Below are 27,779 nucleotides of genomic sequence, written 5' to 3'. Positions count from 1 at the left end.
TTATGGCTCAGGCTGGGGCTGTTACTGCACAGCCCCTTCCGATTTTTATGACTTAATCTCTCCAAAGCTCAAGGCCGGATGGTTTCGGGCTGGGGAGGAGGAGTGAGGGGCTTTTAGCAGGTCGTTACGACAGAAATATGGAGAAGGTACTTGACAGGTAAATGGAAAACCTGACAGCCCATCCTGCTGGCTTTCCCAGGATGCAGGGAGAGGGGGAGGCGATGCCAGGTCCTACCTGGGCTTTATGGGCAGGTGGCATCTGCTCTGTGTCCCCTGGGGGTGCAGGGCAGTGGATTCTATCCGTGTGCAACTGTGCGTGCGTCCCAACACATCTGTGTGCAAACCTGCACGTGTGCAAGCATTGGTGTGCATCACTGGTGAAGGGGTGTGCAAGCACACATGTGTACCTGCACCACTGCATGCATCCATGCTCATATCCACGCCTGTGTGCATTATCCACGTGTGCAGGCATTTGTGTGTGTGTGTGCACATCCCTGGATAGCCGTGTGCCTGCATCTGGGTGGGTTGTGTGTGTGCACCTCTGCACGTGTGTGCTGCTCCTTTTTGTGCATCTTTTTCGTTGTCCCTTTGTGTGTCTGAGCCTGCACATGCATCCACGTGTTCCTCCGTGTGCATCCATGCGTGCATCTCTCCGTGGATATGTCTGTGCATACCTGTAGGCGCATCCATGTGTGTGTGTGCATCTCCATGTATGCATCCCTCCATGTGCCCGTGTGTTTGTCCATGTCTGTGTGTCCATGTCCATGTATCCATGTCCATGTGTCCATGTCCATGTGTCCATGTGCACACACCCATGTGTGTGTGTGTGTGTGTGTGTGTGTTCTGCTGGAGGTTCACGGATCAGCTTTATAGACGTTCTGGATTTTTTACAGCGTTACAGAGCGATCGATGACATCACCCACCCAAATATTAAAACCTCATGTGCCAGCCAGCCCAGCCCGGCAGCGTTCAGCTCCGGGCTCGCTGTTCCCAAGGCTGAGGCTGTGGCACAGCTGGGGGCAAACGGGATGCGCAGGGTGGCAAGTGGCAGCTCCAGGGCAGCCCCAGGCATCCCAGCCCAGAACTCACCGTCAGGGTGGGAGCACTGACACTACAGCCTTGGTGAAGTCATCCTGGCTGGGATGAACAGGGAATTAGAGCCTCTTGATCCCTGTATTTTGGGTGTTCAGCGTGGGGGCATCTCTGGGAAAAGGAGCATGCTGCCAATGCTGGTTCCTCACTGTGGCACCAGGCAGCTGCTTTAGACCAAGTGATGGGATTTATATTTTCCCCCCTCTTTCAGAAAAAAAGAAAAAAAAAAAAAAAAGATTTATCAAAACCAAACCTGTTTGTGGGAAACAGCTCCAAAACATTTCCTGACTCAAGAAAAAGTTGGATTGGAAAAAAAAAAGTTTCCAGGTTTTTTTAGACAGGAGGCAAAACCTTTGGAGAGGTAACAGCATTCTGTGGTGAGAGGTTAACCAAAGGGAAAAGGTTGAAATGCAAAGAAAGGTTTCAAATGTTCCCAGAACAGCCTTTCCTGGTCAAGCAGAAGCAAAGTTCCCAAGCCTTCCCCAACTTTCTTCTTTGCAGCTCAGTTTGGGAAAGGAAATGTTTGGAAATCTCAGTGCTCCTTGCAGACAGGAAAGGCCCCGTTTCCTCTGCGCCATGCCCAGAGCTGCCGGGCAGCAGGAACACTCGGGTGAGGCTGGGTGCCCGCCCCAGCTCTGCTCCTGGCAGCAGGAATTCTCTGCAGGCAGGGGAGGGCAGCTGCCTGGATATTTAACAAATGACTGCTCCAATGGAGCCGGAGCAATGGAGCAGGAGTAGGGGGGTCATAAATATTACAGGTTTTGCAAAGAAAATAAGCCAGCAAGGAGTCCTTAATGTGGCCCGGGAAATCTGTGCAGCCTGAAATGCTTCAGCACTTTTATTGCTGTGAAGTTCAGCCTCTACATCCCTCATGGAGCTTCAGTTGTCCCCCGCCAGCTCCCAGCGTTGCCCCCATCAGCCCTCATATTCCTTCCCCTGCCTTAGGGCTACCACAAACCCCTGGACCCTCAGTCCCCAGCCCCACACCAACATCTGCTCACCCAGCACCATGCTGGGGTCTCTGTGAGGAGGACAGGTCCCTGTGGAGGAGGTAGGTTTGGGCCTCATTGTGTGAACCATGAGGGACTTTGGGGGCTTCTTCTCCTCACTGGCTCTGAGCCAACTGAGCCCCACAACATCTGTCAGAACCACTTTGTGCTTCTCCTCTGAGGTGATTCAGCAATGCTGTGAGGTTCCGGGAGGCCAGAGGGTCATGGAAGGGTTGGGAGTGTTCTCCAGAGGTCACCTAGTCCAATCCAACACAACACAACCCAACACGAGCCACACAGCACGACCTAACCCAACCCACCTAATGCAATACAGCCAAACCCAAGCCAGCACAACCCAACATAACCCAGCCAAGCCAATCCAACCCCAAAGAAGCCAAGCCAAACCAACCTAACCAAACTGACCCGTTCTAACCAATCTCAATCCAATGCAACCTATCCCAAGGACCCAATCAACCTATCCCAACATAACCCAACCAACCCAACTGAGCCTACCCAACCCAACCCAACACAACACAACAAGCCTAACTCAACTTCCTACGCAAATTCTAAAGCAAGTCTCCCCATCGCCTCCCGCACAGCCGAGCTCAACCCTTCTGGGATGTTGCAGCGGTTTTGGTGGGAGCCTCTCCCTCCTCTTGTGCTCAGCAGCCCAGGGAGGTTGATCCCTTCAGGGAACTGAATCATGTCCCCCCCACCATCGTGGGAGCGTCACAGAGCGTCTGAAGCTCGTCAGGAGAGTCAGGCCAGGCCGCGCGGGGCCGTTCTGGGAAGCCATCCAGCCATCCGCTGGAGAGAGGAGTCTGCCTAAAAATGCCTCTGCTGGCTCCTCTCCACACTCCGACCGTCCCATATGGAACAAATGTACATTTTCCATCAATTGTTTGTATTTTGCATTTAAAGAAAGAAGGGGGAGGGAAAGAAAAGGCAGCAAGCAAGCGGGCTATACATATACGCAAAGCGTCGGTGACAGCAGATAGGCCCCATCGCAGAGAGGGAGAAACACTGGCCGGCGTTCAAGAGACTCAAACGTATGGTATGAAACAATAAATTTTAAGTGTGTTTTGACATATTTGGTGGTCTCTGCCTCATGCTTAATGAGCATTGGTCCACGTTGCGGGGGAACTGCACAGCTCGGGTGGTTGGCAGGCTGTGCCGGGCGGGGGGTCGGTGGCCAGCGAGGCCAGAGGCAGGCATTGAGGAGGTCCTGGCATGTGTGTCCCAAAGGAACAGGGCACAGGGATGTGACATCATGGACTGCACTGGCATGCTCGGAGGAAGGGATGCTGTGGGTAGAGCAGTGTCTCAGGGGGACAAGTGGTGATGCCAACTTGCAGGACGAAGCATCAAGAGGTAGAATTGGGTTAAATTTGGTCAGGAGGGGACACACAACATGGTAGAGATGTCCCAGAGCAGCATCTCTCACTTTTGCATGGCTTGGGCTACCTGTGCTCCCATCTCCAGGCTGGGTCCCAGCCAGGCAGAGCTGCTTTGCCTGCAGGAAGACCATGGGCTCCCACATCCCATCACCACAGCGAGAAAGCCCAAAGGGGTGGGCAAAGCTGCAGGACAAGGGAGTGCAGCTCTCCCGCATCCCGCGCCTCTGTGCCAGGCTGCCCGGCTCCCCCCGTCTGGCAGGGCTTGATCAGAAAGATGGACATGAAAGTGGAGCTTGGCTCTGGTTTCTCTCTCATTCAGAACATTCAAAAACTATTAACTGTGGTGGGGGTAAGCAGGCAGCTGGTTTTAATATCGTGCTCTTCCAATTGTGTTGGGTTTTTTTTCCTTGCTTTTCGCGAGCACTTTAAGTGACATGGTTACATGTATTTGATTAAAAAGCTGTAATTCAACGAGTGCATTTTCTTGTACTGTACAAAATGGCTTAAAGACACAGGATTTATTTACGGTGGTCTCCCAGTTTTCCAGCTCTGCCAAAAGACAAGATGACAGTGAATTCACAGGAGGGAGGACAGATAGCAGCAGAGGGGGACATGCAATCTCTCCTGGCTTTCCCACTGCGGGGAACACAACTGGGTCATTTCCTCTGCTGTAAGGTCAGCCCACTGCCACCAGCCCCGTCCTTGGGGCCATCCACTGGTCCCAAAAGCACAAGTTCCTTTTTGTGTCCCCAGGACTGGGTCTTAGCTTACAGAAGCTGGCAGAGGGGACAGCTAGGTTTGTCCAAACTGGCCCCTATTCCGCCTGCAGCAAGATGCTGCACGACACAACTGGAGGCAGGAGGGGGAGATTTTTTCCAACCATGCCCATCCCCTACCCATGCAGAGATGCTGCCAACACTGAGGAGCTCGTCCCAGTCCAGCAGCTCTGTTTCCTAAGGAGGAAAAAGCCTTTATGAGATCCCAGCAAGGAGCCATGGCCTGATGCTGCCAAGAGTCCTGGATCATCTCCTGTTAACCCCAACGGGGTTATCTCCCATGGCACAGCCACAGACTGAAGCTCACCCACACCTTTTTGTCTTCTCTGCTTCCCAAGTGATGAATTTCAACCCAAAAAGGCAGGTGTGGAGATGAATAAAGAGCATGGGTCTGCTCTGCAACCCCTCAAGCACCAAAATTGCCATATCTCCCCACTCGGCTGGCCACCAGGGGCTGTGGCACGGTCCCTGCACTCCATCTCATCCCCGGACTTTTTGCATTCCTCTGGCCTGGAAAGGAGGTGTGTGCCTGTGTGTGTGCATGCAATGCTGACCCCACAAACCCACTCCACCCAGCGCAGCTTCACCTTTCTTACCCAGATGTATAATAAAAATTTGTAATAAAAATAAATCCAGAAGTGCTTGCACCTCACCTGCCTCAAAGTCCCTGATGTGCAGCCCTGGGGACATGGACACCGACCCCAGCATCTCTCAGGACCACCCTGGGAAATCCCGGCCTCCCCCATCCCTGCCTGGGGGGTCGGAGCCTGCCTGGCTGCTGGCCATGCTGAGCTGAGCCGTGTCTCTTCCTCAGCTCACTGCTGCCCAGGGATCACCTGCAGTTCAGTTGATTTATGAACGGAGAATTTTTCGAGCTCTGTTTCCTTTTCATTGTTGTTTCAGTTGCTGCGCTCGCTTCCGCCTGCCTTTGAATAACTCCTGCCATGCTGTGAGCGGTGAGAAAGGCACCGAGTAAACACTCACACTCAGCCCTGAAAACAGGGGGACACAGGGCTGCCCACTGGCTGGTCCTACCTGCAGCAGGAGGTTGCTGAGCTCCGAGTGAGCAGAGTTCTGAAATGGATCTCTCTTGTCTCAAAGCTGCAGTTTGGGATGGGGTAGCCACATCCTAACCTCCTGCCCTGTGACACTGCTCCTGGGAGGTGGCAGTCCCGTGGGGATGCTGCTCTCCCATGCTGTGGCTGGGGAGGAGAGGGTGGTGGTGGGTGGTTTGACTGAAGGGACGCTAAAATGCGATTTTTGGGGGGGCGATTCATTGCCCCATAGAGGGCAGGGTCCGACCCAGGGCTGTGCCCCACCCAGCTTCATTCCTGTCCTCATGCCCAGCTGAAGCAGGGGCTCCCACTGCGGTACAGAGACGATGCTCTCTAGGGAGCTTGGGTTGATTTACAGCAAAGCCCTTGAAAAAAGAAAAAAAGAAATCAGGAAAGGAAAGGAAAGAAACCCCATCCGCAATCTCAGCTCAGCCCAGGACCCACGTCCCCGCTGCTGCCACCTGCCATCCGCCTTCCCCCTCCCTCCCAGCCCCATCCCGGGCCGCCGAGGAACCCCCATCCCGGGCGATGGGCAGCTGCCCGTCCCGACCTGCGCCCATTGTCCTGCCCTTCCTCCCCGCGCCCCTCGCCCCCCGCCGCCGCCCCGGGGCCGGGGGGAAAACAGGAAGCGCTCCCCAGCACGCTGCTGCGGAAATGAGACAAGCGGGCTGGAGCGGCGGCGAGGACGGCGGGAGGAAGCGGACGGGATATTTGGAACTGACGGTGAATTCTTGGGCTTATCTCTGCGCCGCAGAGGCCCAGGAGTCCTTACAAAACAGCGCCCAGCTGGAGCGAGGCCCGCGGCTGGGGACGCGTCCTGGTCCCCAGCGCCACCCCTGGTGCCCGGCTCGGCGGCGGGATGCTGGTGGCAGGGAGGGGACACGTGTCCAGTGTGGTGGGTGGCACCTGCGTCACATCAGTGATCACAGAAGGGACCTGACGCCCCGCTGCAGTGTGGGCATGGGCGGCCCCCCGGTGCCCAGGTTGGATGTCCCGTCCTTACGCAGGAATTTGGGGATGAGGGCACTCCCCAGCATCCTTAAAGCCTGTCTAAAAATGCGGCTGTTTTATGAGCCCCCAGCCACGAGCTCCCCCTTTCCCATGGGAAACCATTCCCTGTCCTGCCCACAGTCTGCAGAGGGACACCTTTAGCCCATCACCTTCCCTTCCATACCCGCAAGCACCAGCGGCAGGGCTGGGGTGTGGATGCTGGTGCCCTGCCTGCCCTGCCTTCCCTCCCCACGAAGGGTTACAGCCAGCCCGGATTGCTCCGATTTCACCCTTCCATCTGCTGCTGGCCTTTTTGGTGGGTTTGAATTATTTTTCATAACAATGCTGTGATACTTTATATTCGGCACACCCCAGCTGGTGAATAGAAAGCGGGTCCGGGCTGGGAGCACCCGACCCAAAGGCAAAGGTCTCTGCAGTGCTTCCTAAAATCTGGAAGCTGCCCGCTACGGGCATGGGAGAGGGGCTGGGGTGGTGGCATCATCCCGGGGAGCTGGGGCTGCTGCCAGCACCCAGGGCTCCCCAGTTGGGCTTTGGTGGGGTCAGTCCTTCGTTTATTAATTGGTGGTGAAAATTAGGCAGGAGCTCCGCAGCGGGAAGGGGAAGGCAGCTGGAGCACCCCAGGGTCAGCGCTGGGAGCGGCTCGAGGTGGGTATCACCTTTCTGGAGTGTCCCTGACCTGGTGGGGACCCCGGCCCAGGGCACCCAGCGCGGCGGCTGCAAGGAGGCGCCTGTGGAGCCGGAGGGCGCTGGCGGTGGGGCGATGCCTGCGGACGGGACCCGCCGAGGAGGGCTGCCGCGGCCAGAGGAGCCAGATTTGGTGGCTGGGGGGGGCAGGGTGTGACGGGTCACCCTGGCAGAGGCTGAGACTCCTCCTCTGCGGGGAGGAGGACAAAGGATGGAAGCGGCTGCCCCGTTGCAACACATCCCCGGCGAGCACAATGGAAATGCCATCCTCCGTCTTGTGAAACAGGAACCTCATATGATCTCGCTGAAGGCTTGGGGACACTCTTGTAGGTCTGAGCGTGACGCTCCCCGGGCTCCTTTCCCTACCCGCAGGGGGATAGGGAGAGTGGGGAGTCCCCCAGAGCATCCCTGCCCTTGTGAGGACCGAACTGCCACCACTGTCCCCTGTGGCACGCTGGACCCGCTGACAGGAGGAAGGTGATGCCCTGCCACTCACCCTGGGTCCAAAACACCCCCAGGTTCCCCCCAAACCCCATCAAAACACAGTCGTATGGTTCCCCCACAGCCCTGCTGAGCATCTCCCTCCCACCCTCCTCGAGGACTCCTAAATAAACTTCGTTCTCCCTTTATGTTCTTGACCCCAGATTTAATTAGACCCCCGTTTCCTGCCTATATGAAAAATCACTTCCCCGAGCAGGTGGCTGCGATGCCGCGGGGGCTGTTGTTGTTTTCTTTGGGGCGGGGGGAAGGTGGTAAATGGGGGGAAGAGTTTGTTGTTTATTCTTGTATTTACAAAGCGCAGCTTTTTCCTGATGCCGGGCATCGGAAGAGTGGCAGGATGTGACCTTCATCCATCTCCTCCTCGCTCACACAATACGGCCGCGAGCACCGCGGGCCGTCGCCGGCTTTGTCCCCCCGCGGCCGGCGGGCACCTCCCGCGCCGCCCCGCCGGCACCTGGCGCCCGCCGGCACCCGGCACCGCTGCCCCCCAGCTGGGCCCCGCCGCTCACACGGGGAGAAAAAGGAAAATAGAAAAAAAAAAAATAGAAAAAAAAATAATAGCAAGGTTGCCGGTTTCCTCTCTGGAAAACAAGCTGGAGCTGAGCGGGACAGCAGCGTGGGAAGGAGGGAGAGAGGGGTCCCCTTGAGTCCCTTGGGAGCCTCCCCTTCTTGGGGAGTGGCCTGGGCACGCTGCCTGCTCCTTCACTCCGCGTGTGGGGCAAAGCAGAATTTTCCGGCCAGGCCCGGGGCAAATGAGCCCTGTTCTGCAGTGCATGGGTCAAACACACCTTTGGCCCCATCCAGATGCAGTCCTGGCATAATCCGGGGCAGAAGGCAAGGAGGGGATGCAGAAAACATCTGGTTCCCTCACCCTGACATCGTGGGGAGCACTCAGCAGGCAAGAGCCCCCCCAAACCCCAGCGGAGGTTTTCACGCTGCTCTCTGTCCCCATCGTTCGGAGCATCCCGATCCTTGCAGGCTCCAGCTGCCGCGATCGCTGCGGGGGCGGATGAGCAGAGCCAGCCCAGGTGTGGAGCTGGCAGCGCCCGGCCTCCCTGTGCCCAGGGCGGGATGGATGAAGACGTAATGGAGGGAGCTCTCCTTGTTTTCCTTCTTCCCACGAAGCACCACGATTCCACAGCCTCTCGTTCTGGGGAGGGACACCCTCCGGCCCCGGCCCCACCCGTTTGAGCAGATCAGAGTCTGTGGTGATAAAGCTGCAGGGACAAACATCTGATGTGACCCCAAACCAGCACTGGCACCCACCGGTGGTACTTGCTGGTGGCAAAGGAATTGCTGCAGGATTTTACAGGGACAAGGGGTCTGTCACCCCAGAGCACCTTCCCCAGAGGGTCCCTCAGCATGCTGAGCTCCATGTGGAGTAGCCCAAGACCTCAGGACAGCTCTGTCCAGGGGGCTTGAACAGGGGCTGGCACAGCCAGTGTGACTCCCCAGTACCCTCCAGCACCGCAGTGGCAAAGCTGAACACTGCCAGCTGGCATGGAGCTGGCATGTCCCAACCCCCTGGTCACAGCCCAGATCCCAGAGCAGGGGCAGTGCTAGAGCATGGCATGGCACAGCATGGAATGGCACAGCATGGCACAGCACAGCATGGAATGGTGTGGCACAGCTTGGTATGGCATGACAAAGCACAGTGTGGAGTGGTGAGGCATGGAAAGCAGGGCACAGCGTGGCACGGCGTGGCACGGCATGGTGCATCACCAGGGCTACCCTTGCTCTCACAGAAAGGCCACCCAGAGACACCAGCACCTCAGAGCCCCTTCAGTCTCACCCTGGCCAAGCACCCAGCAGCAGAGAAGGAGGCTCTTTAATTTCTCTTTAATTCCCCAGCATCCCCCATCCCACAAGCTGGTGAGTGCCCACCCTGCTCAGGACCCCAGGCAGGAGCAGGTGCAGCCCCAATGGGGTACAGCACCCACCAGCCCAGTACAGAGCACCCTAAAACCCGCTGGACCCCAACCCACGGACCCCCAGCAGGTGAGCTGGGCAGGGCGTGCCCACCTGGGCACAGGGCCGGGTGCGCTCACACCAGCACTGGCCAGCACAGTTGGTTATCCTTACATTTGGCATCAGCTGCTTCCATTGGGCTCCATAGGGGAGGGAGAGAGAAAAGGAAAACTCAGCTCAGGGCGATTTAATAAGTTCAGTGTTACGAGCTGGGGAAAAGCTGTGGAACACACAAGTGGTAACGCAGGATTAATCTTTCCTTTAGTCTTGGGAATTATGTTTTCATTAATCCTAATTTTTCCAGATGTTTCACTCCTTATACCATGTTCTTCAAAGCCTCTGTGGCTGCAAATTCTAATGAAGCCATGAGAACATTTTAAAGAGAAAGATTCAAAGCTTAAATTGCTTCCTTTTTTTTTCCTTGGGTTTTTTTTTTTTTTTTTTTTCCCCTCCCTCTTTTCCCCCCGGTTGGGCTGTCGGGGAGTGCATGCGTGTGCGGTCCCAGCGCCTCCACATGTTGTGTTACACAATGTGCTAACAAGATGGAGAAGGCCACTCGGTCCGCGTGATGCCGGGGTGACGTCTGTCGGGCTTTGTGTCCCCCCCACCCGGCAGGACCCGGCTGCGAGGGGCTGGGGAGGAGGGGGCTGGCCCCCTGCCCGCCGCCTGACAGCAGGCACCGGGGCTCGCGGGGTCACAGCTGGTCCGGAGCTCCGAAAACATTCCCGGTGATCACTCCCAGCTCGTTAAGGCAGGAGGAGGGTGGTTGTTGTAGGACCTACGGAGGGGATGGAACAGAGCCGGAGCTGCGCAGGTAGCCCGGCTTTCTGGTAGGGTCTTTAGGGAATGGGGAATTTTGGGGTGCTCCAGGCTGGAGGGAGCTGGGGTTAAAGAGTGATGCCCAGGTCGGAGGCGTTGTCAGTAGTTTCTTCCCATCACACCGTGCTGCCCTGCGGGGTTGAATTTGGAGCTCCTGCTCCCTCCTGCCCAGCAGCGGGTCCCCAGCACCCATCTGGGTGCCAGTGCATCACCAGTGGGTGATGGGAGCACCCAGCCCGTCCACTGCCACAGCAGCATTCCCAAAGCTTGCTCCCCTTCAGGCTTCTCTCTCCATCCATCCCCAGCCCGGCACAGCCGCAGGATCCAGCCGCCACCGCCCGGTATCCCCTCCTCGCCGGGAGCCCTCGTCTGACGCAGGAGGTCAGGCAAGATGATCGTAACAATCCTCCCGGCCTCCAGCACCCGGGATTCAGATCCATGTACTTATATGGCCTGCAGAACGCGGTGGGAGCATGACCAACGTCTGGAAATCCAGATATGACTAGATCCCTTCATTAGTAATTTCTTGTACATGACTTTCTAGACCATGGGGATTTGTTAAATTTGCAGGAGTGTTTCTCACAGTGCCATGGACTGGCTGCTGCCAGCATATATTGGCTCGGATCTGTCAGATCCTGTTGCCTTATATGACCCTCGGTTAATTCAGCTTTTCTTTGTATCCAGCCCTCAGCGGGGAACTCCTCCAGCAGTCCCAGCGTGGATCCTGCTAAAATGGTTCCCCAGTCCTCCTGCCATAAAACAACTGCCCCCCCCCAGTGAAAGGGGGATGTGGGGGGTGGAATTCAATGCTCCCCTCCCTCCCTGCTGCCCAGGCCCTCGCCAGATGCTTCCTCCATCCCTTCTCCTTTGGTGCCAAGAGAAAACTTGATGTGCTTGAAAATGTTACTGGAGGGATTGGACCTTCTACCCACAGGGACCGTGGCATCCCAATGGTGCACCCTGCACTGTGGGGTTAATAATTCGCTGCCTTCAGGGGTGCTCCAGGGCTGGGGGGGACTTTCACCTTCCCAGCAACCTCTTGGAATTTTGACCTTCTTTTATGGGTACCATAAAGGTTATTTTTTAATCTGCAACCTGGCAGGGTTTCCCCCCACTCAGCTGTGGGGTCTTTGGTCTGGGGAGTACTTGGGCATCACTGCTTTTTGTGCCTCATCTGGTTTGGGAAGTGGAAAGGATCACAGGATGGCCTTTTCCCAAGGGAAGGGGATTGTGGTACCCAACAGCTCATCAAAGGAATGTGGTGTTTGTTGGCCCTGTGGATGTGGCACAGCTGACAGTGCTGCTGTTGGGGATGTGAGGGGCTGTGGATCTCAGGGAACCCCAGAAGCCCAGAGAAACATCCCAAATCCCCAAGTGCTGCCAGAGCAAGATTTCCAAGTGGAAAAAGGCTGTGTGTCCAAGGACAGCCTGCTGACCCTGCAATTCCCTATTGCCCACTGACCAAGCCGTGCCACCCCCTCAAGCACCCCGTCCCCAAGCACTGAGTCCAGCCCTGCACAGGAGCTTCCCTCTGTGTCCCCAGCATCTCCTGACCCGTCAGAGTCCAGTGAGAGACCCCGACCTCCTGGAGCCCCACGCCTCTGCCCCTTGCCAGAGATGATGGCCAGATCCAGGAGAGCATTTATATCCCAAACTTCCCAGTGTGCTCTTTGTCCTCTCCAGCAGATCTGGCAGTGCTGGGATGCTCCAGAAGGATGCATCCCTCCAGCATCTTCCTCATCCTCCTTGCAGGAGGCACTGAGCCATAACCTTGAAGTCTTCCAAGCACTGTGTTTCTTAAAAGACCTGATCCATAGCTTTTCCTTTCAGCATTTGATTTAACCACACCTTAAAAAAGCCCCAAACCAAAGCAGGAAGAGGCAGGCTGAGATGCTGTGCAGAGCAGGAGAGGGGCAAGTGGGCAGCACCCACCTCTAGCCACACTGAGAGGAGCCCAACCCCTGCTGACCCAGAGCCAAAATGCTTCCTCAGCTCCGTAAGAGCAGCCCAGCTCCTCCATCACTGCAGCATAACCTGCTCCAAGCATCTCCCTGGGTTTGTATCTCACCCACAATCTACCAAAGAGGTTTCACTGTACCAGGCTGGCTCCTTGAGAATCCCCTTGATGGTCTGGTGTGGTGTGCAAAGGGACACAGGCGAGGAGTTGGGGGCTGAAATCCCCTTTCTTTGCTTTTTTTATACCAGCAGGTCAGGGACCCTTTGCCTGCATCCCTTTGTCCTTCATGTCACTGCCTGGTGGAGATGGGGGCTGGCACCACAGAAGGTGGGTTGGGCTGTGCCCCTGTGCAGGCAGAGGCAGAAGCAATGGGAGCATCCTACCTACTCACCCCATCCCATCCCATCCCATCCCATCCCATCCCATCCCATCCCAACCCATCCCAACCCAACCCAACCCATCCCATGCCACCTCAGAGACAGCAAAGATCCGAATGGCACCATGAAGACCCCAGCCCCACATTTCCTTGAGTGAGGGATCCCCATGGGAGCATCAGCTGCTGTTAGCACCACCAGCCATGCAGCAGGGGCACGTTAGGGGCAGACAAAGCATCCAACTCCCATCCCAAAACCCCCACTGCTCCCACCACCCCTCTGTTGCTGTTGGCCATGGCTTGGGTGCAACACAGCCCCTCCTCACCCATCAAAGACACTGCCTTCAAAGCACCACCTCCTCCTCTCTGTTGCCCCCATTTCTAGCATCTTTGGGTTGAAAAATGGCCGGGGAGGGTTTGGCAGAGGAGCCTCGTGCAGATTATTCAACAATTGTTTCCCATTTTGCGCCCTCGCCTGCCTCATCCTCCAGTAACAATGACGAAGAGCGGCGCGGAGCCAGCGCCCGCGGCAGGGGTGTTGAGATCAGGGACAGCACAAAAATATCTCCTCTCTGGAACAAATATTTACCAACCCTTCTGCCTTTTGTTCTTGTGGTTCTCATATATTTTTTTTTTTTAATTTCTTTTTTTCCAGACATTCACTGGCAAAATGTCACACTAAGCAGCAACCCAGAAACTTCGGGGTAGCTGCTTGGCTGCTCTGGGCTTTGTTTTTCTCGCGCACTAATTGTTAATGAATATCCAGCCATTTAAGCCAATGCAAACCTGTGAGAAAACGATCTTTTCAGCCCTGGCTTTGGAGCTTTGCAAAATCCAAGTGGTGGATAAGGAAAACGTGCATCATCCTGCAGAATGGGATGACGGCAGTGCCAGAGCCAACCTGGAGTGGACCATGGCAGAGCCAGAGCAGGAGCTGGAATTGTCTCAGCTGCCAGCATCACTCCAGGGCTGCAGCAGGGAGGTCCCCATTCCTGAATGGGGATAAGTTCAATGGGAGTGAGTGCCGTGGTACCCCCATCCCTGGCCAGCTCCTCACAAAACTCCTTCTCCCTCATCTGCCCCACCACAGGTTTTGCTTGTTTCCCTTCAAAATCATAATGCCTCTCATGTCCACTTTTATGGCGGCCAAACAAGAACATGTGGTTATTTTATGGGTGTTGTGTTTAAATAAGGGAGGGGCAAAGCCCTCCTCTTCTGGAAAATAAACTTAGATCTTTGGTTAACAATTAACCGTGGCCATAAAACCCCCAGTGTAGGAGCAAGCGGAGCTCACCCCAGAAGTGCTGCTGGGCTGTCACCTCACACCAGTGCCCTGCTGACCACTGACCACCATCTCCTCCTGTCCACTCCAGGATGGCTGTGCCACCCTCCACCTACCCCCGCCGCCTCCTGCCCCTCTTCCTGGGGCTTTTCCAGAGCGCCCTGCTCCTCTTCTTTGCCCTCTTCGTCACCTACGATGAGCCCTCGGCGCAAGCAGAGGATACCAACTTGGTGGCCAACCAGGTCTACAGCACCTTTCCTTTCTTCCAGGACATCCAGGTGATGCTGGTGGTGGGGCTGGGACTCCTGCTGACCTTCCTGCCCCGCTACGGGTTCAGCGCCCTCACCCACAACTTCCTCCTGCTCAGCTTCTCCATGCAGTGGGCGCTGGTGCTGCAGGGCCTGCTCCACCACTTCCACCATGGCCAGATCCACCTGGACCTCCACAAACTCCTCATCTCTGAGTTCGCTGCTGTGACAGTGCTCATCTCCGTGGGGGCCATCCTGGGGAGGGCCAGCCCCTGCCAGCTGCTCATCGTGGCCACCTGTGAGATCCCCACCTACCTCGCCAGCGAGTGGGTCATTGTCACCTGTCTGGGCGTTCTGGATGTGGGTGGCACCATCACGATCCACGTCTTCTCCTGCTATTTTGGCCTTGGCGTGTCCAAGGCTCTGTTCAGGGCAACGCAGCAGCCACTGCACCCCAAGGAGACCCCAACAACCAGCTCTGACCTCATGTCCCTGGTGGGGACACTCATCCTCTGGGTTTTCTGGCCCAGCTTTGTGGCTGTCCTCTGCCAACCGGGCGATGCCCAGCACCGCGCCATCCTAAACACCCTCCTGGCCATGAGTGCCAGTGCCATAACCACCGTGGTGGCCTCCAGCCTGCTGGAGAGGGACGGCAAGCTCAGCCCCGGCCACCTGCAGAACGGCAGCCTGGCCGGCGGGGTGGCCATTGGCGTGGTGGCTGACATGGCCATGCCACCAGTGGCCGCTCTTGCCCTGGGCAGCCTCTCGGCCGTGGTGTGTGTCCTCGGCTTCAGGTTCCTCACCCCGCTCCTGGGGAGGAAACTCACGCTCCACGACCAGTGCGGCATCCACAACCTCCACGGCTTGCCCGGCATCCTCGGCGCCGCAGCCAGCGTCGTGGCCGTCCTGGTGGCGTCCAAGGACACGTCCGGGTCCCAACCCTCTCAGCTGTCTCCCGTTGGGGGCAATGCCAGCGAGGTGGTGGAGGGACAGTGGGGGGGCCGCGGGGTGGGCGGGCAGGCGCTGTGCCAGGCAGCGGGGCTGGCGGTGGCCATCGGTGCCTCGCTGCTCGCCGGGCTGCTCACCGGTGCCGCCCTCCGGCTGCCCTGCCTGGCCCGGCCGCCCGAGCGGCTCTGCTTCGATGACTCGCTGTATTTTAAGATCCAGGATCAGGCTGAGAGCCCGGGGCCAGACAGCAGCGCTGAGGAAGGAGCCCTGGCTCTGAAGGAGCAGGTTTAGGCAGTGGCGTTCGTGCAGCAGCAGGGAGGGCCAGGGAATGTTACCGGCAGGATCAGCAGGCAGGAGATGCTGCCTGCACTCGCTCCGACCCCATGCCTGGAGCGAGCTGTCGAGGATGCCGGCATAGCTGCGTCAGCACCGTAGCACTGGTCACCTCTCCGTCCTCCCACCCTGCAGCTGCAACCCCCCTTCCGTGTCCCAGTGGCTCCCAGCATCCATTCATTCCTGGCAGCAGCCAGAGAAACGACCTGCTCAGGCTGTCTCCCCCAGGATGGTTAATAGCCCCCGACGAGCCCAGAGGGCCGCTCTGCAGGGCACTGGCTTCGGCTGCTTCACCCCAGCGAGCGGCATCACCCCCAGTGCTCACCCCGACCCTCAGCTCCAGATTCCCCTGCCCACAAGGGGCAGCACCTGGAGGAGGCTGCCAGCTCAGGCCACAGCTACAGGAAAGGAACTCGGTATCCACTGCCCGGAACGTGGAACTGCATCAGCAGGGAGATGGCCCCAAGCAAAGGACTTTGCAGGGATTTGATAACCCGAGCTGGGCAATTCACCCTCCAGGAGAGTTTGCAAAGGGAAGCGCCAATCTTTTTTACCACTGGTGCAGCAACGAGGATGCAGCACAAGCACGGCGAGGAGCCTCGGAGAGAGCCAGGATGCAGGAGGCACCCGCAGCCCACAGCACCCTCATCCCACCCCGAAGCTGGAGCTGGGAAAGCTGCGCCAGCATCCCAGGAAGAGCAGTGGCCCCATCCCATCCCACCACGGGCAGCGAGCCGCTTCCACCCTGCGGAGGACAAAGCCTGCGGTCCATGGCTGGCATGCGGCAAGCTGGGAGCGCGGGGCCGCATCCTGCCCGGAGAGCGAGGGCTGTGATTCACATCCCCCCCGCCGTGAATCACCGCTGCCCCTGCGCCCCCACGGATCCCGCTGCTGCCGAGACAATGCGGGCCATGCTCGCGGGCTCCCGAGGGGGTCGAGGCCACCGAGCCCCCCAGCGCTGGCTGCAGGAGTGGGGAGCTGTCGGCGAGGCTGGGGGTCCCCAACCCTGAGCGGGTGGGAGAGGGGCTGGATCCCTTCCACCCGGTGCAGCCCCAGGCGGAGCCAACACCAAGAGGGAGAGAGGCTGGGGAATTCGCCCTCCAATAATCACAAACAGGCTTGGGGGGCCGGGCGTGTTTGGTTAATTGTTAGAATAAAATATTGCCGAGCTCTGACAAAGAAATCCTGCCCCGCAGCCCGGCGCGGCCGAACAATGGGCCCCGGCGCAGGATGCTGCGGGCTGAGCAGCGGGGCCAGGGACCTTGGGGGCGGGAGGCAGCTCGGTTCCCCCTTCCCCAAACGAGCCCCAGAAGCCCCTCATCTTCTTGGCAGCTCAGTGTGGATGTGCCCCATGGCAGTGTGGAGCCATCGGAGCGGGGACTGGCCCAACTCCTCAGCAGGGCCCGGCTCCCGCTGGGCGCCGAGAGCCGCCGGGAGCGGCACCCGCCCGGGGAGCCGCGATCCCATCGGGGCCGAACCGGCAGCACCCAGCCTCGGTGAGAGCCCGCGTTCCCGCTGAGCCCGGCAGCCCAGGCCCGTGGCTGCCCCCGCGTCGAGGCCTGTGGGTTCCGATGGCAGCCCCGGCACGGGGAGGGAGCACGGGGCCAGCGGCACCGGGGACTGAGACACCCTGTCGGGAAGCAGCCCTGGAGGCAGCCACATGCACAGGCGTTTACACACCTGAAATCATGCACACGTGTGTGCACAGTCCTGCACACACTCACAACACCTCGGGCGTGTGCCCAGACACCCATGTATACACACACACACGTGTACACACGTACGCACTTGCACGTGATGCACGGACACACATGCACACACACATCTGTGCACACGCGTCCCAGCACTCACTCACATCCACACGCAGGCACAGTCCCGAGGCTGAGAACCTCTTGCTGTCGGAGACAGCGGAGCAGCCGCTTTCCAGCATCGCCCAGCCCTTCCCGGCGAGGATGAGGACGCAGGCTCCCGCTGAGCAGCCCGCGGCACCCAGTAGGGGAGCGAGCAATGAGGGCGCAGGGAGGGAAGCACACCCGGAGCCGGGCCTGGGCACACCCCGCCTCCCGGCTGGCATGTCCTGGCACGGGCACCCCGGCACGCCGCGGCACAATCTGGTCGGCAGATGCTCCAAAAAACAGTAAAAGGCCCAAGAAATTATGGGGGGGGTCAGCGCTTTCCCACTGCCCACTGGGGCTTAGGCGCCTGGTGACCCACGGCCAGGGGTGCTGAGACCCACCTGGGTCATGGCATGGCTCCATCAGCCCTGGTCCCGGCCATCCCTCCTCCCTGAGACCCGCTGTGCCTCTGGGTGTTCTGCCTCTGGGTGTGCTGGCCAGAGCTCCCCGCTCCTCCAAACCAGTCTCTCTCCAAAGGATGGAGCAGTCAGATATTTTGCAGAGCCTCCAGCGTTTATCACACTGTAAATCTGGGCTTTCAGCAGCTTCACAAAGCTGCAGGGAGATGGGAGAGAACAAAACGCTGCTCTGCTCCATCAGACACAGCCTGCGTGTGCCAGGGCTGCCAAGGGTTGGGTCCCCAGCCCTGCTGCAGAGGGAGTGAGGATTGAAGCAGAGGGCTTATGTGGGCAAGGGTCCCGCAGAGCCAAGAGGGGCTGCTGGCAGCCCAAGATGTTGATGGCTCGGGGACAGCTGCATTTCAGTGGGACAGTGGTGGTGAGGAGGGCTGAAACGTGCTTCTGTGGAACCACAGCAGCCCCTGTCCCCCAGTATGGACCCCTGGCAAAGCTCCCCACACACGGTTCTTGGGCACGGTACCCCGGTGTGGACCCACAGCACAGCACCTGGGCATTGCACCCCTGTACGGGCCCCGGGCATGGTACCCCACTCTGATCCCCCTTCACTGTCCCCCAGCCCAGTGCTGGGCTCTGCTGCTACCTCTGAGCTTAGCCCCGAGCTGGGTTGGGATGCAGCCCACTGGTCCTGGCAAGGAGCGCCAGCCCCCATCCTCGCCCCTATCCCTGTCCCCGCAGCCATTCCACCAACCCCCATCTCCCAGCGGGACCCTGCTGTGATTGCAAAACAAGCGGGGAGGGGAGGAAGCCGAGATTGTGCTGCTCGCACAGTGCTCGGATGCATCTGGCAAAGCGAGCGGCGGCGCAGGGCACGAGGCGGGGCTGTGGGCACGGCCGGGAGCCCCCAGCCCCTGCGTCCCCTCAGCTCCAACACGCGTGTGCAGCCTTCGCCACATCCCTGCGGCCGCAGTGCGGAGGGGCTTGCACAAGGGCACACGGGGACCCCGGGCGAGGCAGGGGCTGGCCGGGCCCTGAGCTTCTGCCAAGGGCCTGGCACAGCACGGGGGTACTGGGGGGCCCTGGCAGCGGCTGGAGCCACATCAGAGCGGCCCCCCCGGAGCAGCCGGGAGCGCACGGTGCTGCCCTCGAAGGAAATGCGCTCACTCCCATGTGCTGCACACTTGGGTTCGCCTCGCTGCTATTTTTATTTGACTTTTCAGGGCCTGTTTCCTTTTTCCGGCTGTTTTTGCTGTGATTCCACCATCACAACGACCTCGTTTTTCCCCCTCCCTCCCCATTGCTTCTTCCTTCACTCTTTCCTTCCTTTCCATGCACTCATCCCCACTGCCCCACCAGGTTTCCAGGAGCAGCTGCCTGTGAGGGAAGGGTAGTAAAGGGAGGTGGTTTTTGCTCTGGTTTATCTGGGAAGGTGCTGACAGGTCACTGGAGGGGGGACTTTGCTCCAGCCTTGATAAAGAGAAAGGCTGTGAGTCACCCTGTCCCAAGCCACCATCCCGATCCTGTTGGTGCTTGAGCTGTCAGGTCCTGCCGTGGCCCCCAGCCTCATCCGTGGGATATCAAGTGTCAATAGGTCTATTTTGGGATGCTAGTGGTTTGTGGAGAGACGGTGGTTGGGATAAGGGAGAAGGAATAAGAAAAAAACCTGGGAACTGAACTAGTGCAAAATCTCCTGTGGGGGCAGCAGAAAGGGCAGTGCTGGCTCCGGAGGAGGAGGAGGATGGAGCTGAGAGGAAGGAGCCCAGGCATTCTGGGGCCAGCCGGGGAGGAGCATGGCTCCAGGAGGCCTCTGGCATTGGGATGTGCTGAGCTGGGGCTCCGTGGATGGCCCCTGGTGCCAGCCTGCCCCGTGCCAGGCAGAGAGCATCTTCCAGTGACCCCACAAGAGCAGCATTCCCAGGCTGCACCCCCTGCTCTGACCCATGAACCAGGGTCTCTGTCCTGCCCCATCAAATCAACCGGTCCTGCCTGCGCCCTGCTACACCCCAGGGACTCCGATGTGCCCAGGGCAGGGAGGGCTCTCACCCACCCACCCCTGGTTATGAAGCCTTTCCAGCTCCTCCCAGCCCAATTCCCAGAGGCAGGGGGTGGGCAAGGACCCCTGAGTATCCCTTGCCTTTCCCTTCCCGAATCCTCCCTTCCTAGTTTAAACCCCCAGAAACCCCCAGGGAAAGCCGCCCCCCACCTCCTCCAGGGCATGGGGGGGTACCCCACTGACTGCAGCGCTCACTGCCCCCCTGGCCACAGCCCTGCCCGGACCGGGCTCGGTGGCCGAGGCTCAGCGGGGACGAGGGCCGGCGATGCTGGTGTGGCCATGGGAACACGCGGCGTGGGCAGTGCCCGGCTCCGCTCGGCACACACAGCCCGCTGCTGCCATCTCGTGTCCTCCACAGCCCCTCAGGGCTGGGACAGCAGCCACACGGGCGGAGACGGGCTGGGGAAACTGAGGCAGGGGCACACTGCAGACCCTCCTAGCTGTCACTCCAGGGGAAATGTCCTTCCAAAAAAAGCAGCGCCTGGTTTCCATCGCCGACACCAGGGATGCAGATAGAGTGAGCAGAGGCAGGATGTCACTGTGCCCTCCACTGCCGTGGACTTCTGCCTGGGCTTCCACGGGCCCAGCCCCATGGTCAGACCCAGCACTGTGCCAGCTGCATCCACAGCACAAGAGCCCCTGGATCAGATAACGCACCCAAAGAACTTCCAGGGAAGGAGAGATTTTATTTCTGGCTTCCCAGAGGCTGTTTGCAACCCAACAAAGCAGTGGAGGCCATAGGCAGGGTGCTGGCAGAGCACAGTGACAAGGGAGGATGCCCTGACAAGGGAAGATGCCCTTCACTTCACCTCACCCCACACCTCACCATTCCCTCCCTGCTGGGGCACCCACAGTGCCAAGCAGCCGGGTCCCTCCACAGTGCTGCCTGTCACCGAGGCTGAGCCTTGGCCTCAAGCCCCCACACTGCCTGGCATTTTTGGATATCAGAACCCCCCAGGCTTCCCCAGGTGCCCAGTGATGCACCTTTACTTCCCTGTCCACTGTGGGTGCCCGGCTGCTCTGCACATCCCAGCAGTGCCTCAGGGACACCTGTCCCCATGCACAGCCCTAATAACCTCAGAGCCTTGCAGATGCACTGTGGCCTCACTTCCAGCAGAGCCCCCACAGCCACGGCCCCACATGTCCTCTTCCTGCCCCAAAACACACCCATTGTCCTCAACAGAGCAGCAGGAGCAACCAAGAACCCACACCTCACCTTCTCTTTTTGGTTCTTCCCCTTCTTCTTCACAGTGTTTCTGGTGTTCCAGGTGTCTGCCACAGCCATCCCACAGCACACCAACCTGCCAGCCCCAGCCAGGGGTGGTGGATCCGGTGCCTGGGCACCGCTGGGAGCAGGAGGATGAATTCAGCTTGGGCGTCTGCTGGCAGCAACCCCTCCGCCCTCAAGGCTGAGTTTGTCCCAGGTTCCCAAAGGAGCCACCGGCAGCCCCGGGGCTGGAGCAGCACATCCCCCTGGCATGCAGCGAGGGCGTCCCTACGAGTCCCAGGGCGCCTGGCGGGGTGCGTGCAGGGCATTGAGCTTCTCCCAGCAGGTCGCCAGCCTCTCCGCCTTCCTGCCGAGCTCCCGCAGCTGCTTCCTCCTGCGGCCGGCTGCCCCGCGCCGCGGCGGTGCCGGGCCCGTGCGCGGTGGGTTCTGCAGAAATCCCCCCCGCATCACAGAGACATTAGGCAGGGGACAAAAGGCACCACACCACAGGCTCTGCACGGCTGAGGTGGCCAAACTGCCTATGGCCATGGCGAGGACGTGGTCTCAGGTCCCCAAGAGTCCCCAGAGGTGGCTGTCCCTGTCTGAGCTGGCGTTGTGCATCCCACAGCACACCCATGGACACCAGATCAGATCTCCAGAGCAGCGGCAGCTCCATCCCACACCAGCAGACCACAGGCAGGGTTGTCCCCAGCCAATGTCCCCAGTGGCAGTGGCAGGGAGGACAGTCCCAGCCCTGTGCCAGGGTCAGGCAGAGCTGGGAGCTGGTGCTCCACTGCCCTTGTTTTTCCCTGCTGGTTGATGAATTGCTGCTGCTGTCACAGGGATCCTCCTGGATGAGGTTTCTCCAGCAGAGCTTTGGAGATGCCAGAGGAACCCAGACAAACCCTTAGGGGAGAAATCCCAATTCTTGCCTATGAGCACTCAGGAGCAAGAGCAGGACAGGGTGAATGCACCCACAGGGTGAGCATCCCACCAGGACAAGGCCCTGTGTTCCCCTCAGCCAAGGCATCATGGCACATGTGGAAAAACCCACTTGGGAGCCAGTGGTAAAATCCCACCAGCCTGGCCCACACTGCCACAACTGAACTTTCCTCCCTTGGTTATTCTGAAGCTCCCAGGGATGGATGTGTGATCAGCATTCCCCAGCTCCTGGAGTGAAGCAGGCAGAGCCTGGAGACTCCTCATGGGCAGCCAGGAGAGCACAAAACAAGACAAGCTCTGCCCACAGCACTGGGGGAATCACTGGTGTGGCTGGGAAGTAGAGGGCTTCCTACCTTGCTGATTTTCCTGCAGTTCTCCTGGAGCACAAAGTTGGTGTTCCTGGCCACCCTCCAGACCGCCAGCTCCTCAGGGCCCTGCAGGGTGCCGGCCCCCACCTCCCGCAGGGACATGCTGATGTTGTAGATGGACAGCAGGATCTTCTGGTCCTGCAGAGGAGAAGCACGGGGCCCCGGGCAGGGAGGGAGGCTCCGTGGCTCCCTGGGGGCTCAGCCCACGCGATGCCCCAGCCCCGGGTCCCTCTGTGCTCACCTTGTCCGAACGACAAGCGGGCCCAGCCCTCCCGCTCCTGTACACTGACCCAGTCAGGTTTCTCTGGAGAAATAAAGCAAGAAGATCCAGCACCTCGCAGGATCGGTGCTTCCCACTTGGAGCAAGGATCCCCAGTTTAAACACAACTCTTCCCCACACTGCTGGCAAAGCAGCCAGCTCCATATTAAGCTGCCCTTCCCACATCCCTCATCAGGGCTGTATCCAGCCCAGCAGCATTCCCAGGGCCAGGGCTGGGCCCCAGGCAGAGCCCTGCCTTGGCTCACCAGGTTCTGGATCTCATGGAAGATGACGGCCCGGTACTGCCGGAGGATTTTGGCGATGCTGCACCTCCTGCCTCTGCTCAGCACGGCCACCAGCAGGAGCAGCAGAACAGCACAGGAGAGCGCCCGGGGGAAAATCTGCCAGGGAAGGGCTCAGAGTCAGCTGGGGATTAAAGAACGTTCTGGGCTCTGCCTTCAACCCCTAGCCAGAAGCTCCATTGGACCTGTACCTGAAGATGCAACATGTGATGGAGGAGCCTCAACTGTCTCCTCTCCCAGAGAACATCCTCCCAGATGAGCCATCTCCCCCTGGGGCAAAGCCCTCCGGAAACTGCTCCAGCTTCAGCCCAGCCCAGCAGCGCTGCCCATGGCACACACAGAGCTCTCTCTCATGCCAGCAGGTGGGTTCTTGACAGAGCTATGCCAGGGGCCTGTGTCAGTCTGTGGGGCTCATTCCTGAGCTCTCTGCCCCAATGTGGTTCCACTAGATCCCCACTTTGTGCCATTCCAAGGCCAGAGAACCTCAAGCACCAAAACCCAAGGGGAGCAGAGAGGGAATTGCTGTGCTCCCTGTAGAGGAGCTGGAGGCAGGAGCTGCCTGGTCCCCACCAGCAACATCCACACTCAGCTCAAATGGATCCAAACACCCTCAAAAGGATGCTCCCACACCTCTGCTGCATGGATGGAACTAATAAAGCATTTTTCCAGCTTCCTGCAGCTCAGGCTCATCCCAGGCTTGGGGGCCTCACCACAAGCAGCACAAGCATCTGCTCTCACCAGCACATCCCAGCTGCTGCTGAGCCTCCTGGCTCCAAACCTTCAGCAGCCCCGTGCTGGCCCCTGCAGAGCGGGGAACCCCAAGTGCTGACACCTGAGCTGGCAGAGGGGCACAGGGAGGGGGTGGATGGACCCTCCGAGGCAGGGATGAATCCCACGCCTTTGAAGAAAAGCCAGCACAAGCTCAAGTGACCAGGATTGGGGATATTTGAGCAGCCCAGCAGCAGCAGAGTGAGGATGGGGAGCTCAAAATTTGTTCCAGGAAAGGAACCCAACAGCTCAACACGTCTCCACATTCTGAGCGATGGCACAGCCCTGGGGCCCCATCCTGGCATTTCTATCATTTCACATTTTCAGGAAAAGTCCCCCCCAAACACAACCCCCTCCCAAACAACCCTCATGCTGCAGGTGTCAGGTCTGGGCAGGCAGAAAGCAGCTCAGCTCCTTCCAACTATGCATCCCCTGTGCTGCAGCCAAAGCGAGGGGGAAGGGGCCACAGCTCTGCCTGCTGCTCCCCACCTCAGCTCAGGGGTCACTGCCTTCCCCAGCACCTCTGCACTTGCTCTTCTGCTCCAAGAAGCCAGAAGGAAGAATTTCCCTCACTGAATTCCAAGCCCAGGCACACTCCATCTGTCCTCTTTGGTGAGAATCTGGGGGGTTTGTTTGTAAAATCCACACCTGCTCTGGGCTCCCTACTCAATCCTGAGCTGGACCTGGCTCCAAAAGGGTGAGGAAACATTTTCCCATCCTCTTGCAGCTCAATGGGAGTGATGGAGGCATAACATGAGGCAAAATTCAACACAGCACAGTTCTGGGAACACACTGACACAACCGTCCCCTCGGAGCATGGGCACATGCAAAGAGAGGAGCAAACCCAGGTATAACCAGTAAAATCCCACCGGGCTCTTCAGCATCCCTAATCACCACACACCTCCCAGCAGAGCTGTGCTGAGCTCTACCTGGGAGCTGGGAAGGGCAGGGAAGAGACTCCTTGTGCTGCTGGCTTTGCTCCCTGCAAACCACTGAGAGATCTTGCCCCAGAGGTGATTAAGCAGAGAGCCAAGGGTATAATCAAAGGAGAGCACTGCTTCCATGAGGACACCCTGACCAAAGTCTAAGGGTTGCTCTCCAGAAGTCTCCTCTGCCAGGAAGGCAAGGCTGTGCAATTTTACCATGAAAATGGGAATGACTTCCCCGAAGTGCTTTATTAAACAACTGGGACCCAGTTTCAGGAGAAAGAACATCATTTCCAGCATTCCAAGATGGCCAAGCCTGGGCTCAGTGCTCAGCCCAGAAGGAAGTGCAGAGTAGTCCAGGGAACAGCCAGGGCAGGAGGTCAGTAGGTGCTGTAGGTGCTTCCCCCCACCATGGAAAGCAGGAAAGCAGCAGTGACAAGAGAGGGATGCAGGGAGACTGAGGTGGCAAATCCTGCTCCTGACTTCTCCCCTTTCAGGATGGAGGAGAATAAGTTCAGCAGCTGATTTAGGGTTATTCCTTCTGCCTTTGCCCCCATCCCACAGCAACAAGCTACAGGCAGGTGGCACATCACTTCCTAGGGGAGAGCTGGCAGTGAAGGAGCAGCCTTGGGAAGCACGGGTGCAGGACAGGCACAGCTAATCTCATCCTCACTCTAATCCTCCAGCAAATACCAGGAGATAAGGGGAATCACCATTGTTGATAGAGCAGCTCCTGCTGGCACTCCTGCCAGTCCCAGCCAGCAGGGCAGCAAGGGGCAATTCCTGCCACCAGCCTGGGAACCCCACCGGGGTCACCAGGTCCTTCCAGCCAGACAGACTGTCCCTGACTCCCTCCTACCCAAAGGGACTCTGTCACCACCCAGAGCCCCAGGGCAGGGACAGACCCTCCGTTCTCTACCTCAGGGCCAGCCAGATCCAAACCCCAACGAGGTCTAAGCCTCATCCCAGACACAGCAGCCTGATCCCAGCTGGACCAGCTTCCCCGGCCAGACCCGAGCCCCTTCCTCACGGACTCCCAGCTCTGTCCCATCGCGACCCTTCTAAGGATCCGAGTCCCATTTGGACCCAGCCCAGCCCCATTCCAACAGCTCCAAGCCCCTTCCCAATGGTCTGACCCCATCCCGAGCAGTGCGAGCCCCTTCCCGGACAGACCGGCCCCTCTCCCGGTCAGTCCCAGTCTCATTTCAGGAGAACCAGTCACCTCCCGACAGGTCCCAAGCCCCACCGCGGGTGCTGCAAGTCCCACCCCGGCCGAGCCGACCCCATCCCGCCGCGCGGCGGGCACCGGTCTATCAGTGGGCTCCGGGGAGGGGTGTCCCGGAGAAGAGGAAGGGGGCCCCGGGGAGAAGGGGGTGTCCCGGTGCACTCACCATGGAGCCCCGCGGGCGCGGCCCCTGCGGCGGTCCCGGGGAGCCCGGTCCGGCTGCGCCGGGGCCCGCGGTTTGAACTTGGCTCCACGGTGGGAGGGGACGGGCCCGGCCGCCGCGGGGGGGACGGGACACGGCACCGCCGCCGGCCCAGCCCCGGCCCCGCGGGGGAGGCCGCCCCGGCCCCCCCGGCCGCAGAGAGGAGCGCGTCGTGCCCGGGATGCGGGGCCGGGGCAGGGTGGGAGAGGGTCCCCCTGTCCCGGAGGGGCCGGCAGGGCAGGAGCCCCTGCTCGCACCCACCCGGGGATTACAACCCACGCGTGTCCCTAGCCCGGAGCTGCACGCTGTGCTGCAAACCCCCGCAGTTTCGATTTCTGTTGTGTGGGGTGATTCTTTAACTCTGCATTCACAGTCTGCAGTGGGTGAACACTGACAGTGGCACCAACCCATGGCAAAAGTGACTGTCCAGGGTGAGACCCCCAAAATATCAACACCAAGAGTGTCCTCCTGCTTCCAGCCAAAGCCCTCTCCTCCTACCCCTCTGCATTTTGTACCTCACCCTGAGCCCAGGCACAGAAACTGCCCTGACTCAATTCCTATCAACTTTGGGAAAAACTGAACTGACTGCAACAAGGCTCCACTGAGGAGCTGAATGTGGGTGATTGAGTAAGAAATAGAACAAATGGTGAATAATCCAGCTCTGCTCAGCTTGGTGAGAACATCCCTCCCCAGGAAGTGGGACCAACAGCACACTGCAGCATTCCACTGGGACAGGACCCATATAACTTCTTTATTGAGCTCTATATATAGCTAAAATTCATGGGTGCCATAATCCATTTAAAAACCACCAAGACATCTACAAACATTAAAAGGCTCAAAGATTGATGATCCCTTTTAAGTAAGAAAAAATAATCTCCAAGCTAAGGAATGTAGCCCAAAGAAAAGGGAAGCTGCAGGTACCTGCAGGCCAAAGGAGCCTGATGTTGTGAGAAGATGGCACAGTGTCCAGCAAAGGGCCCCTTCCTTGGTGCTTCCACATCCCAAAAATTCCCTGCAAGATGTGGTGGTGCAACCTAAGCAAGGGACAGGGGTAGCATGAGGATCCCATCAGTGTTGTGTTATCTGGCTCAAGGAAAATGCTCCCAACGCAAGTCAGGAATCTCTCCAGCAGGAAGCCACACAACTGTAATTCCCACTTCCCTTTCCCATCCCAATTCTGCAGCCACCAACACCACAGCACCACTGGGCAGAGGGATTTATGCAGCTTTCCTCAGCACATCACTACACCAGGAATCAGAACGCCACATTCCTTGCCCAAAAAAGCAGGATATAGCCCCCATGGGAGCACAACAGGCTGAAGGACAGCACACATTGAAAACTAATTTTAAAGTTGTTTTTATCCTGCAGTTTCTGCAGGATAAAAAATTCAGCCTTGAATCCTTGTCTAGCAGGTTCCCTTGCCATGTCTACCCTCTCCTTCAAACATCATCTCCATTCCCCTTCCCAAACTCTTCCACTCTTTTCCAGCAATGGCACAAAATCCCTAAGCAAGAGCCTCTCAACTCCCAACACCTCTCACTCACCTTTGGGAAACTACAATTCCACAGGACATCCGTGATCTACACCCTTTCATCAGCTATTCCAGAGAATGCACAAGAGTTTCCATTATGAACCCAAAGAAACAAAGGTTTTTGCTTACAGACGAACTTGGAAGCAAAAGCCTTTCTGCTCCAGCGTTAGAAGATCCGTTTTTGGCTTCTCATCCGTTTTGGCAAGAGGCTGTAGCCCAGCTTGGTGCAGCCACCACTGGCAGGCACCTTCCCAGAGTGGTGGGAGCCTGATAAGTCCAAAGGTTTCTGCTATCAGACCCACTCTTCCCAGT

The 27,779-nt window shown here is 58.6% G+C and overlaps 2 protein-coding genes across 2 annotated transcripts; one reads left to right on the top strand and one right to left on the bottom strand.

Moving 5' to 3' along the window:
- The first annotated feature begins 5,837 nt into the window (after positions 1–5,837).
- LOC128796890 (ammonium transporter Rh type A-like) lies at positions 5,838–15,391 on the top strand. The gene is made up of 3 exons (XM_053958938.1): positions 5,838–6,292; positions 13,996–15,109; positions 15,173–15,391. Exons 1-3 carry the CDS (start codon positions 5,838–5,840, stop codon positions 15,389–15,391), a joined length of 1,788 nt encoding a protein of 595 aa, XP_053814913.1.
- Positions 15,392–20,450: 5,059 nt separating this feature from the next.
- LOC128796585 (uncharacterized) lies at positions 20,451–27,721 on the bottom strand. Its single transcript, XM_053958390.1, has 5 exons — positions 25,901–27,721; positions 22,780–22,914; positions 22,496–22,558; positions 22,240–22,392; positions 20,451–21,391 (listed from the first exon to the last, which is right to left on the bottom strand). The coding sequence occupies exons 1-5, from the start codon at positions 26,345–26,347 to the stop codon at positions 21,233–21,235; spliced, it is 957 nt and encodes a 318-aa protein (XP_053814365.1). The 5' UTR covers positions 26,348–27,721; the 3' UTR covers positions 20,451–21,232.
- Positions 27,722–27,779: the final 58 nt, after the last annotated feature.

Source organism: Vidua chalybeata, chromosome 17 (genome assembly GCF_026979565.1).
Source record: "Vidua chalybeata isolate OUT-0048 chromosome 17, bVidCha1 merged haplotype, whole genome shotgun sequence".
In the NCBI taxonomy this organism is placed as follows: Eukaryota; Metazoa; Chordata; class Aves; order Passeriformes; family Viduidae; genus Vidua; species Vidua chalybeata.
The sequence above is the reverse complement of the archived record's forward strand: the minus strand, read 5'-3'. Positions and strand labels throughout refer to the sequence as shown.

Coding starts and splice junctions, on each gene's coding strand:
- LOC128796890 (XM_053958938.1), top strand. CDS start 5,838: ATGGGCAGCTGCCCGTCCCGACCTGCGCCCATTGTCCTGCCCTTCCTC. Junction 6,293..13,995: donor GGCGGCCCCCCGGTGCCCAG/GTTGGATGTCCC, acceptor TGTCCACTCCAG/GATGGCTGTGCCACCCTCCA. Junction 15,110..15,172: donor AACCCTCTCAGCTGTCTCCC/GTTGGGGGCAAT, acceptor GTGGGCGGGCAG/GCGCTGTGCCAGGCAGCGGG.
- LOC128796585 (XM_053958390.1), bottom strand. CDS start 26,347: ATGGGTTGGTGCCACTGTCAGTGTTCACCCACTGCAGACTGTGAATGC. Junction 22,915..25,900: donor CGCGCCCGCGGGGCTCCATG/GTGAGTGCACCG, acceptor CTTCCCTGGCAG/ATTTTCCCCCGGGCGCTCTC. Junction 22,393..22,495: donor CCGCTTGTCGTTCGGACAAG/GTGAGCACAGAG, acceptor TCTCCTCTGCAG/GACCAGAAGATCCTGCTGTC.